The following is a 15,306-nucleotide window of genomic DNA, read 5'->3' on the forward strand; positions in this document are numbered from 1 at the left end:
GAGCAGTCTCTGTTCTTGGGCATCTATGACTTAGACGTGTTTAAAGAATTGAGCCATTCGAACGGAAATCACTCTGGGGAATTTATAGTTGAATTTCTTGTTAGGAAAATAGACTCGCAGTCTTTGAAATCCACCAATGGGCTGTTCTCTTCCCTACAGGATTCTACTTCAGGAAAAAAGAAATTGTCTGCTTATGCAGCTGGAAGAAGCTACTCGCTTGACATCCTATCTCCAGTCCCAGTTAAAAAGGTAGGCACCTTGAAAAGAGAAAGCTACACTTCATTAGCAAGTTGAAAAGGTAGGTGCCTTTAAAAGAGAAAGCCACACTTCATTATCAAGTTAAAGGTGGGCACCTTTAAAAGAGAAAGCTAGCCTTCACTACCATGTTATGAATACCATGTTATAATGACATGTCTGTGAACCTCACAGTTCCCTTCAGCTTGGTTTTCTCCACCAGAATTTAGAACCGGAAGGGGTGTAAACACAGACGGAAAAGTGGGTACATTGTATTTTTAAGAGGAGCTGCTAATACATGATTCAAGGCATATGACCGAACTTGGCTATAGAATAACAAATCTGAAGTCAAGTATCTCTAAGGATTTTGTAATTCCCAGCTTTAGGGGTGTGTATGTCCATCTACAAACATGCACACGGACCTTGTTATTTTAGCTTTTAAAAAAAAAAATGGTTATGGTTATTTTTTTGGTTATGGGTATTTTAAAATACGACTTGGATGCTCAATCATAGGTCTGGTTTCCAAGTCCTCGCTATGTTGGGAAGACGATGGTAAGGCTCTCTGTGTGTGCTTTTCTGTTATTCCTCGAAAGAATGCCAGGAGGTAGGAACTGCTCGGTCACAGCCCCCGGGAGAGAGTGGGAAGCCGGAAAGGGCAATGAGCTGGCCACGTGGACTCTGCTAGCCCGCCTTGCAGCTGGACCTGGAACCCAGGCTTGACTCCTGATGCTAGCTACTCTCCCGCCGACCCCCGAGGAGACAAAGGGCATATCACCGCGGGGTCCCCCCCACATACACACACTGCCGTGCGCAGGTGTTGAAAGTCACGCTGCGGTTCACGGCAGGACGAGGCAGGCCCTGTTCCCTCGGGAACAGACTGGCTGCTCGCTGCGCCCTGGGCGGCTTTCCTAAGGGCGCAGGCGCTCTCGTTTCAGCCTGTCTGCCAGCACCCTGACGGTGTCTTCGGGGAGCAGCCGGGGCTCCCTGGCCTCCAGCCGGGGCTCGCTGGCCTCCAGCCGGGGCTCCTTGAGCTCCATCAGCTTCACCGACATCTACGGCCTGCCCCAGTACGACAAGCCCGACGCCGCGGAGTGCAGCCAGCTTTTGCGCTTTGACCTGATCCCCTTCGACTCCCTGGGACGGGACGCCCCCTTCTCCGAACCCCAGGCTCCCCCGGGCTTCCACAAGCAGAGGCGCTCCCTGGACACGCCCCAGTCCCTGGCGTCCCTGTCCTCCCGCTCCTCCCTGTCCTCCCTGTCTCCCCCGAGCTCCCCACTAGACACGCCCTTCCTCCCACCCTCTCGGGACTCACCCCTGGCCCCACTGGGGGACAGTTTGGAGGTGCCAGGCCTGGGCACCCTAGACAGACTACGGGCCCAGGCCTCGGCTCTGGGAGAGGAAGACTTGCAGGGCGCAGCGTCCCTGCCGCCGAATGCATTCCCTGGGGATGGGGAAGGACCTCGCGAGCGAGGACCCCAAGTGGCAGCCATCGCCACTGGTACAAGTAAGTATGGACAAGTCCTGTGGGTTCCCCGGCTCCGGGAGGGAGGCTTCTGATCCAGGGAAGAAATCCCAGGTGAGGGCACGAGGGCAGCGAGCTTTAAGCTCAGGACCATTGAGAGGATGCCGAGGGGCGCAGGCCGCTGTCACGTGGGGCCTTCCCGCTCTGTCCTGGAAAGGCCATTGAAATTGGCAAAGGAGTCTTGCCCAGGTGTTCGGCTTGTTGTCAGGATGTGCTTAATCGTTGAAGATGAGAAGAGCCACACAGTCTTGTACATTCAGAGGCAGATAGGTGCCGGGGCCCAGCCAGCCGTCCAGGGCGGGTCCAGGTGGGACAATGCCCGAGTGCCGCCTCAGGGAAATCTCTACTCCCCTTGTCTTTATGACTTCATCTCCTCATCCTGCGTCCTTGTAGTTTTCCAGGCTGTAGTTCTGTTGAGAGGGGAAGTGAAAATAAGTGGCATAATTTCAAAAGCTGTGCCGGTGAGCATCAGTCATTCCCACCAGATCTATTTCTCTGGTGGAATTCAAACCAAGAAACGTAGCCACAGGGAGCTTCAGCCGTTCAGTTGCTGGTAATTCAGCTTCTGGCGGGAGGTGTTGCTGGCAGCCAGTGGGCAGAGACCGGGATGCTGCTCAGCACAGCGGTGCAGGGCGCCCCGCCCCCCCCCCCCCCCCCCCCCCCCCCCGCTACGGAGAGAGAGTGATCCAGCCCAAGCGGCCGTAGTGCTGAGGCCGAGAGGTCCCGGCCACATACTGATGAGTAGTTCAGCAGCAAAGGGTAGAAGGCAAATGTGAAGAACGAACCAGGCTGTGTCGTGGGAATAGCCTCGGACTGGCAGCTCAGACACCCGGCTTCTGAGCCCTGCCTTGTGGGCGTGCCAGGTGGGTGACTTTGAGCACATCCCTGGACGTGGCTGAGTCTTAGCTTCCCCGCCTTTGAATGATGTGATCTTTATGGGCTCTTCCGTTCACCACCATTCTACCCAGGAGTTTTTTTGCACATAACCATGCTGGTTACTATATATATATCTATATATATAAAAGCCTAAGCAACCGGCTGACCGACCGACTGGCAGGTAGCTATGATGTGCACTGACCACCAGGGGGCAGATGCTCAACACAGGAGCTGCCGAGCAACAGCAACTTTGCAGAGTGCCCTCGCACTCCGGGATCCCTTGGGGGATGTGGGACGGCTGGTTTCGGCCCGATCCCCGCAGGCCAGGCCGAGGGACCCCACCTGCCGGAGGGACCCCGCTCACTCTGCAGATGCCCTTCCAGCCCCAGCACCGCCCCAGGTGCGGCCGGCCGGGGAGGGACCATGGGAGGTTGGCTCCAGGGTGTGCCCGGCCCTTCTCGCCCAGTCCCGCCCTGCCAGCCACCTTCTAATTAATTTCCATGTGCACGAATCCGTGCACCGGGCCTCTAGTATAAAATAATGGCCTCTGTTAACTCTTACATATTTAACCAGAGACCCATTCTGTTCTGAGGCAGCCCCGGGGCTTTTTGGCATCTATCGTTTTGTCTTCCCCTCTGTGTTTGCAAACACACCTCTCCTATCCCCAGATGCACTGTTTCTGTCATTTACATAAACAGGTGATCCCATTCGCTTTGTTGTTCTTTATAATCACAGGTTCAGGGCTCCGTGTTTATTCCTTTCATTTCCGAAAGAAAATTCACAACAAGGACTGAAGTGCTCATCTGCTGCTGCTGAAGCTTGCTTTCTCAGTGCCCCCGCCCCCACGCCAACTCCTCTTTAAAGGCTGAGCTGTGACAGCATCAGTCTCATTCTGCAGGGACCACACAAGGCCCAAGGGCCCTTCTGGGGTAGAGGACCGCCAGGGTGGGAAAGAGAAGAGCTGACTTAATTTCCGATTCTGATTTCTTAGTTCTTCCTTTCCCCTTTGTGGCCTACCTTCCAATGCTTCAAGCTTAGACCCAAGGGTTTTTGCGCATGCTGTGGTCAGGTACTGCCACCCGGTGGTGGATTCCTGCATGACATCAGTTGACAGATCCTTACAAACTAGAAATGACCCAGTGAATGGGTCCCGGTGGGTGCCCCCAGAGGCCTGGGCTGGGTAACCAGCTCAGGCAAGGACACGGGGTGACTCCTTGCTTCCCTTGGTGCTTGCGGACATGCCCAATCCCAGAGTCATTGTCGCTTCACAAAGTTGGCGAGAACCTTAGCACTCGTTATGTTGCCCTGCCCTTCATTTCTGAAGCCCAAGGTCACGTAGTTCCCTCTGACTTTCCAGGCGTGCTAGGTACAGTCCAGGCTTGCTAGGTACAGGCTTGCTAGGTACAGTCTAAGTTTGACCTCAAGCAAGTTTTAGTGAGATGAAATTTTAGGAAGATAAAATTCAAAATTGCCCAAGCCTACAAGGCAAGCCGGAGGATATAATATCTTCTGTTCGGTTTCAAACTAGTTTGAAGGAACAAGGTGGTACAGAGAAGTACGGCAACAGATTGTAATCTGTAACATTTTTTACATTTTTGCTACAGTTTTATCTTCCCTGAATTTCAGAAGTCCAATGTGTCATCATTGAAATACTTTCCATTTTTTCTTTCCCATTGGCATTTGCTAATCTAAATCCATGAACTCCTTGACTTCGCTTATCTGTTCCTTGATGTTTTTATTATATTCATACTTTGTTTAAAATTGTTGGCCCGGATTCTGCAGTTTTTTCACTTTGTGCTCTCTTTTATCTCTTTTTCTCATGCGACTCGACAGAAGCGCTCACTGTAAGTGACCTTGGATTCTCCTTCACCTTGTTGGTCAGGCTGTGGCACATCTTCATCCAGGGAATCCATGTATTCAGGATGCTCGGGGGGTGGCCAAGGGGCACGGCTCACAGTTGTACTTTCATGAAGTTCAGCAATTGCCATGATTATTATTTCAGCATTGATATCCATGCCTACTAAAGCTGTGTAAGGAAGAACTTTTCTAAAAGCTTGAAGTCTTTATTCTTCTGTTTATTTCCCCCAGAATTTTTAAAAATATAATTTACATATATATATATATATATATATATATGCATTTTAATGTTTTTTTTAAATTGATTTCAGAGAGGAAGAGAGAGAGATAGAGAGAGAGAAACAGAGAAACATCAGTGATGAGAGAGAATCATTGATCGGCTGCCTCCTGCCCGCCCCCCACAGGACCGAGCCCATGACCTGGGCCTGTGCCCTGACCAGGAATTGAACCCTGACCTCCTGGTTCCTGGGTCGATGCTCAACCAGTGAACCACACCGGCTGGGCTCCCCCAGGTTTTTAATGGCTTTCATTATTTTAATATGCTAAGTGGCAGCTTTGCTCACAGCGTGATTTTCATTATATTTTCTTTTTGTCAAGCAGTGTTGATGTCCTTAGGTCTCAGTGTCTGTCTGTCTGTCTGTCTTTAATGATGAAAAGGTGAGATCTAGAAAATGGCTGTTTGGAAGATTGTTTTTCCCTGACCTCACGGGCATTGCTCCCATGGCCCATCACTCTGCGCATCCGTTGCCTTCAGCCTGACAGCGGCCTGCTGGTCCGACAGGAGGGGTCCGCTGTGCGCTCTTTTCTCACCCAGGGCAACTGCTCACCGCACTTCCTTCTGCCAGCCTGCTCCCAGTTGCTCCATGTTCAGTGGCTGAGCCTGGGGTCACTGAGGAGTAATTCCTTCATTTCCTTTGCTTCGTCACCCGCCTTGCAACCTTGCAACGAGAGAGAAACTTGTCCCAGTCATGCCATCAGCATTACTGGAAGTGCTTATTGCTTAGCGTTACTTCCTTAAAGCAGGGGTGGGGAACGTCCGGCCCTCAGGCCGTATAAGGCCCGCGAAATCATGGGGCCTGGCCCTCCAAGGCATTCGGGGTGAGCTCATTCCGTGTCTGACCAACTGGAGCAGGCTCACGTTGCAGTGGACGATTTTGTAGGGCCCGAGAATGATGTTACACATCTCCCCATGGCCCTTGGCAGGAAAAGGTTCCCCACCCCTGCCTCAGAGGCACGGAAGGCCGTGCCGGAGCCCTGCCGAGTGTCAGGGCTGGGAGTGGAAATAGCAGTTTTCCCTTGCTGGGATCCTGGCAGTAAACCGGAGGGTTCCATCCGCAATTCAGAGCTGGGGACTTTGTGTCCTTCCAGATGGCAGGGGTGACGACAGGAGCTGGACCTGGGAACCCTGATCTGCAGTGTGAGCCAGTGGCTCCAGCCACCCCAGCACGGGGCCGGCTTCTGCAGCTCCCGCCTGCAGTTGAGACCCCCCCGTTCTGTGTGTTGTGGACCATGTTTGGATTTCGTTGGTGTGCGAACCGTAATTTGGTTGAAAAGGGAGATGGTCCTAGGTGAACGGTCATTTCCCTCAAGTTGGAGGTGGACAGCTGCCTAGTTTTGCAGTTTCCAGAGCTTAGATGGCTGCAGGGACGCAGAGGGCCGGCGCTATTAGCAGGAGGCGTCCCCATGGCAGAGCGAGGCCCAGTGGGGGCCTGGGACATGTTCACCCATGCGGCAGGAACATGATGGGCCTATTTTTGTTTTTGTTTTTTAAAATATATTTTTATTGTTGATTTCAGAGAGGAAGGGAGAGGGAGAGAGTAATAGAGACATCCATGATGAGAGAGAATCATCTGCCTCCTGCACGCCCCACCCTGGGGATCAATGCCCTGACCGGGAATTGAACCCTGACCTCCTAGTTCATAGGTCAACGCTCAACCACTGAGCCATGCCGGCCGGGCTAATTGGTTTTGCTAAAAGGCACTTGGTGCTAAGAGGGAAGGACGAGCCAGTTGAGGAAATGGGGAAAGGGAAGAGGCCGTGGTCTTGATTAAAAGAGAGAGGAGACAAAAGCAGGCTGCCCGGGAACGGGAGCGTCCTAACCCCAGGACCGCGATTCTGGACGCAGAGCTGGGCTGCCAGGGAGGGAGGAGGCCACTGCGGCTTGATGGACAGGGTTCAAGGGCACGTTTTCCAAGGCTGAGTCCGCATCCTACATTGTTTAAAATTGTTGGCCCGACTACCTTTTGTTAGCGTTTATTTGGGTACTTTTTAAAAAATGTTGTTTTCTGGTTGTGAAACGCCAGCATCTGCTTATTGTATAAAATATGGAAAATACCCAACGGCATAAAGAAGGAAGTGAAAAATGCGCACCCAGGCGGCCAGGGCAGCCGCTGTCCGCATTCGGGGCGACATCCTCCTTGAGGGTGACAGTCTCTCAAGTGCGATGCCAAGGGGCTCCACCGCCATCGCATGTCCTCTGCCCTCACTTAGGAGGTGACAAGAGACTCACAACAGTTTAAGGAGCTTTCAGAGAAGCAGCCAGAAGCCGATTGCTTCGCTTTTTCATTTAAAAACCAATCGCGTGCGGCGTATTTAAACAGAGGCACGTAGCGACGGCGCGTCCCTGGGACGCAGTAACCGTGTCTGGGCTGGCACTCAGGGTGCGCTCCTTGACACCATGGTCCCCCCCACCCCCGGGCTGTCTCCTGACCCCGGGTGGCTCTCATTTGTAGCAGTGACTCTTCGAGAAGACGGCGCCAGGCGGCTGGAGAGGCGAGGGCGCCGCGTCTCGGCGTGCCTGTCCGACTACTCCCTGGCCACCGACAGCGGCGTGTTCGAGCCTCCGGCCAAAAGGTGAGAAGCCGCCCTGCCCTCCCGCTCCCTCCGCAGCCGCCCGCAGCGCTACCGGAGCCTTCCACATCCCGAGCCTTGGTGTTCGGCTTGTTCATCCTCACCCAAAGATATTTTCCCATTGATTTTTCTTTTAAGAGAGAGGGGAGCCCTAACCAGTGTGGCTCAGTGGATAGAGCGTCATCCTGCGGACTGAAGGGTCCCAGGTTCGATTCCGGTCAAGGGCATGTACCTTGGTTGCGGGCACATCCCCAGTTGGGGGTGTGCAGGAGGCAGCTGATCGATGTTTCTCTCTCATCCATGTTTCTAACTCTCTATCCCTCTCCCTTCCTCTCTGTAAAAATCAATAAAATATATTTTAAAAAAAGAGAGGGGAAGGAAGGGAGGGAGGGAGTGGCAGCGAGAGAGAAACATCTAAATGAGAGAGAGGCATCGATTGGTTGCTTCTCCCACGCACCCTGACTGTGGCCCAAGCATAAATCTACAACCGAGGTACATGCCCTTGACCCGAATTGAACCCGTGACCTTTCCGTGCCCGGGCCGATGCTCTAACCACTGAGAACACCGGCCAGGGCGAGGGCAGGGCGAGGGGTGCTTCTTTTTTCTGGCTTCTCTCCAGGTGGGAGGTGGGCCTGAGCAGCCTGCACGGGAAAGTCTGGCTTCAGAGGCCAGGCCTCGTCCTGTGGGTCTAGCCCAGTGGTCGGCAAACTCCTTAGTCCGCAGAGCCAAATACCAACAGGACAACGATTGACATTTCTTTGGAGAGCCAAATTTTTTAAACTTAAACTTCTTCTAACGCCACTTCTTCAACATAGACTCGCCCAGGCCGTGGTATTCTGTGGAAGAGCCACACTCAAGGGGCCAAAGAGCCGCAGTTTGCCGACCACTGGCTAGGGCGATGCTCTCTCTGGCCCTGGCGGCTTTCAGGCTTCAGCCCCGTGGGAGCTGGAAAAGGAGGATCCCTACCGGGACCCGCTGGACCTGCTTAGCCAGAAAGGACGCGCGTGAGGGAGGAGCCCCCCGCCCCCCTCAGCTAGGGGAGGCGCTTTGCCATGGCCAAGCACCTTTCAGGACTTGGGGTGCTATTTTTCCTTGGTGCCCTTCCTGCCACGGTTTCATCTCACTTGCTGTTAACGTTTCAGAAGCTCACGTTTCACCTTTGCCCTGAATGTCACGTGTGGCTTTGAAAGGTCCGCAAAGTCACATCCTGAAACACGGCAGTTCGCAGGCAGGTGCCCAGGGAGGCGAGGTGCGCCCCGCAGTCGCTGAAGAATTCATTTACTTAGGCCGTCATTTTGGTTGTTGTTACTCCTCACCCGAGGCTATTTTCCCATTGATTTTTAGAGAGAGTGGAAGGGAGGAGGAGAGGCAGAGAGAGAGGAGCATCGATGTGAGAGAGACACAGCGATGGGTTGCCTCCCGCATGGGCCCTGACCAGGGCTGGGGATTGGGCCTGCAACATGCCCTTGGCTGGAATCGAACCCGGGACCTTTCAGTCCATGGGCTGGCGCTCTATCCACTGAGCCAAACCGGCCAGGGCTTATGTCGCAGTTGAATAGAAGCTGCTCTGGGCACCAAGCACCCCTGGCCAGAGAGCTTGCACGCAGGCGCACTTGGCAGTGCCTGGCGGTGACCCTGTGACTTCCCGCTTGTGCTCAGGACCGAAGATGCCGAGGAGCCGGCACAGGGAGACGCGCGCGCCGTGGGAGGGCCGCAGATCCACGTGGGGTACTGGTGAGTCCTCGGGCTCCTTCCTGGCGCTGGAGCGATGCTCTGTAGACTGGGGTCGCCGGGCCACTCACACCGCACGCTCAGGCCGGGAGGAGGGAGGGGCCCTCGCGATCCCACCGGGGGCTGCTCACCCGCCTGGATACCCCGAGCCTGCTGCGGTTCCGGTGAGGGACACGGGGGGCGGGAAGGAGAGACGGGGAAGAGCAGCTTCGTTGCTGTCCCCCAACACTGAGTCACAGCTGGGAACTGTCACCCTATGCAGCCGGGGCTCCGGGGCCATCACGCAGGGGCACCAGAAGCCCCCGGCAAGGTGGGCTCTTGGGGGAGTTCTCGCGCGTTTTGGCACCGCCTTGGTTCAGTTTGGCACACACAGCAGGCCTGCCCTGCTCCCCAGAGCAAGGCCCCGCTGGTTTGCAAACGTGGCTTTTTGGCTTCTAGTTAGTTTCAATAGCGCTCAGGCCGGCCAGGCGGGGTGCAGGCCCCGGCTTCCTTTTGCTCGCTCTTGTCATTTTAGTGGCGTGTTTCTCAGCGTTGGCCCCAGTGACACTGGGGACCGGATCCTTCGTTACGGGGGCTGTGCCGTGCGCTGTAGCTGCCGGGCCGGCCCTCCCCAGTCAGGACAGCGGGAACTATGTAGACATCACACACGCCCCCCCGGGTGGGGTGCGGCAGGATCGCCCTCCCTTCGGGGCCGCTGCCGGAGCTCACTCAGAGGCGTGTGTACACCGTGGGGACGTGCGGCTCATGAGCTGCTGTGTTACTTTCCAGGCACGACAGCGGCAGCGAGTGTCTCCTGGTGAAAGTGCTCCAGCTGCGGAACCTGGCGGGGCTGGCCGCGAAGGAGGACTGCAAGATGTAAGCCGGGCTGTCCGTTTGGGAACGTCTGCTTTGTCGCCCGAGGCAGATGGAGGTCACGGGGCTGGGCTGGCCGTGCCGCAGCGATGCGAACCAAGGGCCCAGTGCCCCTCACTGGCCGCGTCTGGGCCTGCAGTGCCCATCGGGGGCACTGGGCTGGGTGGTGACGAAGCCACGCTCGGCTCTGTGAGCTGATGAGGTGCCCCGTGGAGGTGGCTGAGGGCGCCCTGGGACTTGCTCACCCCGTGGTGACTTGGCGTGGTCACCAGTGTTTGAGCCTCGCCTGTGTGCTGACTGCCGTGCTGGGGTGGACACGGCAGGACACCCCACCCCCAGGCCAGGTGGGCGGAGCCTCCACTGACTGCCCTCAAGTCCTGGCTACTGGCTCCGAAGTCTTTCTCTCTCTCTTTTTTAAAAATATATTTTTATTCATTTCAGAGGGAGAGAGAGAGAGAGGGAGAGAGAAAGACATCAATGATGAGAGAGAATCATGGATCGGCTGCCTCCTGCACGCCCCCTACTGGGGATCGAGCCCGAAGCCCGGGCATGTGCCCTTGACCGGGAATCGAACCCTGATCTCCTGGTTCCTAGGTCGACGCTCAACCACTGAGCCACACGGGCCCAGCTAAAGTCTTTCTCTTCGTGTGTGGCTTTTCCCTAACCTCCCGGGCATGTAAGTCCCCCGGGCTTCCTCTTAGCTGAGAAAAGGACTTTGTCTGGAACACCTGGCATTTCCACCCACGGGCGTCCGAAGAGTGGAACGCGTGTCTGTGCGTGAACCGTGGGACCCTCAGTAGCCTGACTCAGTGCTTCTCTCTCCTGCTTCCAGACACATCCGTGTCTACTTGCCGTCGCTGGACTCCGGCACCCCAGACACTTACTGCTCCAAGGCTGTGGAATTCCAGGCGCCCCTGGTATTTAATGACGTTTTCAGAATCCCTGTGCACTCAAGCATGCTGACGTTGAAGTCCCTTCAATTATATGTGTGTTCAGTGAATCCGCAGCTGCAGGAAGAACTGCTGGTATGGCCTGCGCATGTGCAAGCTCCCCTGCCCCCCCCACCCCCCACATCCTGTCTTCTCCCTTCCCTGCCTCCCTCCTTCCTTTGTTTTTCCATCATGCTTCCTTTCTTTGTCTGCCGTTCTTTCTTCACCCCTCGTCTTTTGTTCCTCTCTCTCCTCCTTCCTTAGTCTTTGTCTGCCTTCCTTTCTTGGTCTCTCTGCTTTTCTCTCTCTCTGCTTTCTTTGTCTGTCACCCTCTCTCCCTCCCTTCTTTCCTTCCCGTCTCCCTCCCTCCTTTCCTCTCTGTCCCCTCCTCCTGGTTTCCTGTGACGGGTTGCTTAGGGGTCTCTGTAACGGGGAGGATAGAAAGGGACGACAAACCAGCTTTGCTGTCGCATGTTTTGTACTCTGAACACATTCTCTCAGATAACACTTGCAGAGGCCTGTTTGACAGCATTTAAATTAGCCCCATTTTTAGTGGAGGGAGCTCAGTGGGGTTGGCCAATAAGGACATGGGAAGGCCCGTTAAATCTGGATTTCAAATCAACTCTAGATACCTTTTGAGTATTTGGAATTCAAGTTCACCTGGATGCCCTATATTTTACCGGGCAGTCTGCCGTCAGTCTGCCACCCACTGCCGCCCAGGGCTTGCGGCCAGAGTGCTGTCCGTCCACGGCTGGAGTATTGCCCTTTGTCCCTGGCCCCTCGGCAGCAGAATTAGCGATTGCAGAGGAGCGCCAGGCCTCTCTGGTTTCCGAGATCCCTGAGGTCATCGGCTGCTTCACAAGCGGCGGACCCTGAGCCCGACCCAGCACTCCAGGGTGGCCATTCTCAGCCCCTGTGCCCTTCTAGCTTTCTTTAAAAAAAATCTATTGATTTCAGAGAGGAAGGAAGAAAGAGAGATAGAAACATCAATGGTGAGAGAGAATCATGGATCGGCTGCCTCCTGCACGCCCCCTACTGGGGATCGAGCCCGCAGCCCAGGCATGTGCCCTGGAACCATGACCTCCTGGTTCATAGGTTGATGCTCAACCACTGAGCCACACCGGCCAGGCTTCCGGTGCTTTCTGATTGGGCTGAACAAGCAATGGGGGAGCCGTCCCTGTCCCCATTAGGGTCCTCTGAGTCTAACCCCTTTCATTCGGTTGCAGCCCTTTGAATGGAGCGAAACACTTTACCTCCTCTCTGGTCAGGATTGGGGTGACCTTGATGTTCTAGAAGATTCGTGCTGGTGTTTTAGTTGAAATCACCCACTGCCTGTTCTGTTTCTTTTCCTCACCGCGCAGGGCATCGCTCAGATTAACTTGGCCAACTGCAGCGGCCCGAGCGAAATGCAGCTGCGCTGGTACGCGGTGCAGGTGTTCACCAGCCCCGAGCCGCCCGGGCTGAAGGAGAGCCAGCGAGCCGAGAAGAGCGGGCGGGACCCCGTGCCCACCGCTGCCGCCGCCGCCGCGGCCGCCACTGCCGCCGCCGCTGCCGCCGGGAAGACGGTGCGTGTGCCCGGCTGCGGAGCAGCCCGCTCCGGCGTCCTGGCTTGAGACGGGCTGTTGCTGGGGGAGGGCCGCTCAGAAGCCGCAGTTTCAAGGGAAGTCATAGAAATGGAACGTCTGCACGTGCATGGCTATTCATGATAGTGTCTTTTTAAAAAATATTTTTAATTGATTTTTAGAGAGAGAGTGGAACACCAATGATGAGAGAGAATCATGGATCGGCTGCCTCCTGCACGCCCCCTACTGGGGAATGGAGCCTGCAACCCGGGCCTGTGACCTGACCGGGAATCGAACCCGTGAACTTCTGGTTCATGGATTGACGCTCAACCACTGAGCCACACTGGCCGGGCAGGATCGTGTTTTTTAACACGAACATGTTCATGGTCGTGAATGGCACATGGGTTGTTTTTAAACGTGAACCTTCAGCTCCAGGAAGCCCGCTGCTCACACTGGGGTGGACTTCTTGCCAGGGGAGAGCCGCCGAGGGCGGCCACCCGCTGGGGGGGGGGGTGCATGCCTGTCGGTCTGAGCTGGCTCTCAGACCTGTCCCTGTCCTCCCCCAGGACGCGGTGACGGTGCTGCTGGCCAGAACCACGGCCCAGCTGCAGGCAGTGGAGAGAGAGCTGGCCGAGGAGCGTGTGAAGCTGGAGTACACGGAGGAGATGGAGCGGAAGGAGGAGCAGACCGAGGCCCGGTCCGAGCGGTGAGCTCCCGGGAGGTGGCAGGGCGGGGGCGCGGCGTGGCCGTGTCCCTCGGCTGTGGCGCTGGGGGGGAGCAGGGGGCTTTGCTCATCCGCGCTCCATAGCAAGTGCTGGGCGCTTCTTCGGAGAAGCTGGTTCTCGGGGGGATCTGAACGCTGAGCTGCGGGCAGGACTGTGACCTCTGCGCCCTGCTCTCCGTGAAGGCTTCTCCCCTTCCCCTTCTGTTCCGGGATTTCTCTTAAAGAGCGCGGCTACTGAACGACTCCGCTCTGCCAGCAGCGAACACAACCCGGTCCCTTAAAGTTTTGAACAGCTGTATTGAGATAAAATCTACCTCCCGTACAATTCCGCCGTTTAAAGCGGACAGTCGGCGGCTGTGAGTGCAGTCTCAGGGCTGTGCCACCATCACCACCATCAGTTTGCATCGGGCCAGAAAGAAACCCCACACCCATTAGCAGCCAGCCGCCCCTCCTGCCCCGGCCCCTGCAGCCGCTGATGCGCCGGCTGGCCCTGCGGGTGTGCCCCGTCGGGGCATTTCATCCCAGTGGAACCTGGTGCTGGCTCTTCCGCTTGGCCGGGAGCGGCACAGCGCCGCCTGCACCGAGGAGCCATTCGGATGCCCAGCAGCTCCAGTGAATTGGCTTCTGTCCCATCCTTCCCTGGGCTTCCCTTCCAGCGTTTTCCATAAAGAGCATCCTGTTTCCAGGGCTTCCCGCTTCTTCCTGCAGCTCGCCCTGGGTTTATCTGAGAGGAACTTCTTTTTCGGAGGGCGGTGCGTGGCTGAGGGGAGGGTACTATGTTTGGGGCCCGGCAGGAAGCGGGGAGGGGCCGGGGAGGGGCTCCGGGACTCGGGCATGTTCACGGGGTGCAATTGGGTGATGAAGGCAGACAGAGCCTCTGAACGAAAGGCCTCGTGGCATTGTCTCCCCTGGAGGACGTGAGTGCACTTTTATAAGGAAAGCAACTGCCCTGATTAGAAGCCAATCCCGGCGTCTCAGCCACTGCGCCCCGAGGCAGCGGGGACCTGCCCTGGGGTGAGCGTCCCACGGGCTTTTGCCATGTCCGCCTCTAGGAGCTGGCAGGCCGACTCGGTGGACAGTGGCTGCAGCAGCTACACCCAGACCAGCCCCCCGCACCCGGAGCCCTGCTGCGGCGGCGCGGACCCCATGCACGGACACCCGATCGCGGGCCAGGCAGATCCTTACAACCCCGAGAAGCGCCAGCCCCCTCCTCTGAAGGTAAGCAGAAGGGACAAGGGGTTTTCAGGAACCCCCAGAGGCTTTGCCCAGCAGCGGACAGCGGGTGCGCCCCACACCCTTCAGGAGAAACAGAGGGAATGGGTGGGGAGAGGGCCAAGGCCACCGAAGCTGACAGGCTCCGACGCAGCAGAATGACAGATGCGACTGACCGACAGACAGCCCTAGTGACCGTGACTGTGGGGGACGTGCTGCTGGGTTAGGGGCGATAGTGAAGGCGCTATTGCACTGCGAGCCGGGACTGGCTTCGGATCAGTGAACGGAATGTGTGTGAGAGTCAAATGAAAAAGAAGGCAACTATATATAAAAAGGGTTGGCTTCCACTCCTTCACCTGCCGTCTGGGGCTGACCCCGTCCCATCTCCAGGGCCACCGACAGTGCAGGATGTTGGGGGGGGGGGGCGGGGGGAGGGACTCACGGTTTTGGACACTTGCTCTTCTCCCTTCGGGATGTTAGGAACAGCGGAGCGTCCTTTTGCCCCCTCTGTTCGCCTGACCTTAGTTGTGGCCATCGCCACCTCTTCGGGGAGGCCACCTTTCAGGCTTGTGGGGACAAATGTCGAAGGCAAGCAGTGCAGTTGGGAGATACCGTAGCAAGGTTCTATGGAAACTTTGCCCCCGAACTGTTCAGCTCATCAAAACATCTTATCACCACGCACCCTGACCGTACTCCCAACACAAATACCTAGAGAGGCGAAGCCCGCCCCCTCGGCAGCTTCCCAGGCCACGGCGCATGCGCCGCCACCTCCAAGGAGATCGGGGCTCAGCTGACTTTGGAACCCCTTTGCAAGCATTGGCCCAGATCCCAGGGAGAGGCTGTGGGAGGCTAGTAGGTGTGTCCCACTCCTCCAACTTCTCTCTTTTTTTTTCTTTTAATAGATTTTTATTGATTTCAGAGAGGAAGGGAAAGGGAGAGAGAGAGAAACATCCATGA

At 56.3% G+C, this 15,306-nt stretch overlaps 1 protein-coding gene across 4 annotated transcripts in view; it reads left to right on the top strand.

Annotated features, from left to right (window-relative positions):
• Positions 1–15,306, top strand: part of WWC3 (WWC family member 3) — a gene marked incomplete at its 5' end in the record, with an annotated part of 116,025 nt that overhangs the window by 86,912 nt on the left and 13,807 nt on the right. For 2 of the 4 annotated variants that reach the window (XM_079765421.1, XM_079765423.1), the window contains 9 exons: positions 160–249; positions 1,170–1,738; positions 7,225–7,342; positions 8,999–9,073; positions 9,839–9,925; positions 10,755–10,947; positions 12,213–12,416; positions 12,980–13,119; positions 14,190–14,355. In XM_079765421.1, coding sequence (XP_079621547.1) covers positions 160–249; positions 1,170–1,738; positions 7,225–7,342; positions 8,999–9,073; positions 9,839–9,925; positions 10,755–10,947; positions 12,213–12,416; positions 12,980–13,119; positions 14,190–14,355 — 1,642 coding nt within the window. Of the gene's footprint in view, positions 1–159; positions 250–1,169; positions 1,739–7,221; positions 7,343–8,998; positions 9,074–9,838; positions 9,926–10,754; positions 10,948–12,212; positions 12,417–12,979; positions 13,120–14,189; positions 14,356–15,306 lie in introns of all 4 variants that reach the window. The other 2 variants (XM_079765420.1, XM_079765422.1) reach the window with 1 other exon arrangement.

This window comes from Cnephaeus nilssonii (genome assembly GCF_951640355.1).
Source record: "Cnephaeus nilssonii genome assembly, chromosome: X".
NCBI lineage: Eukaryota > Metazoa > Chordata > Mammalia > Chiroptera > Vespertilionidae > Cnephaeus > Cnephaeus nilssonii.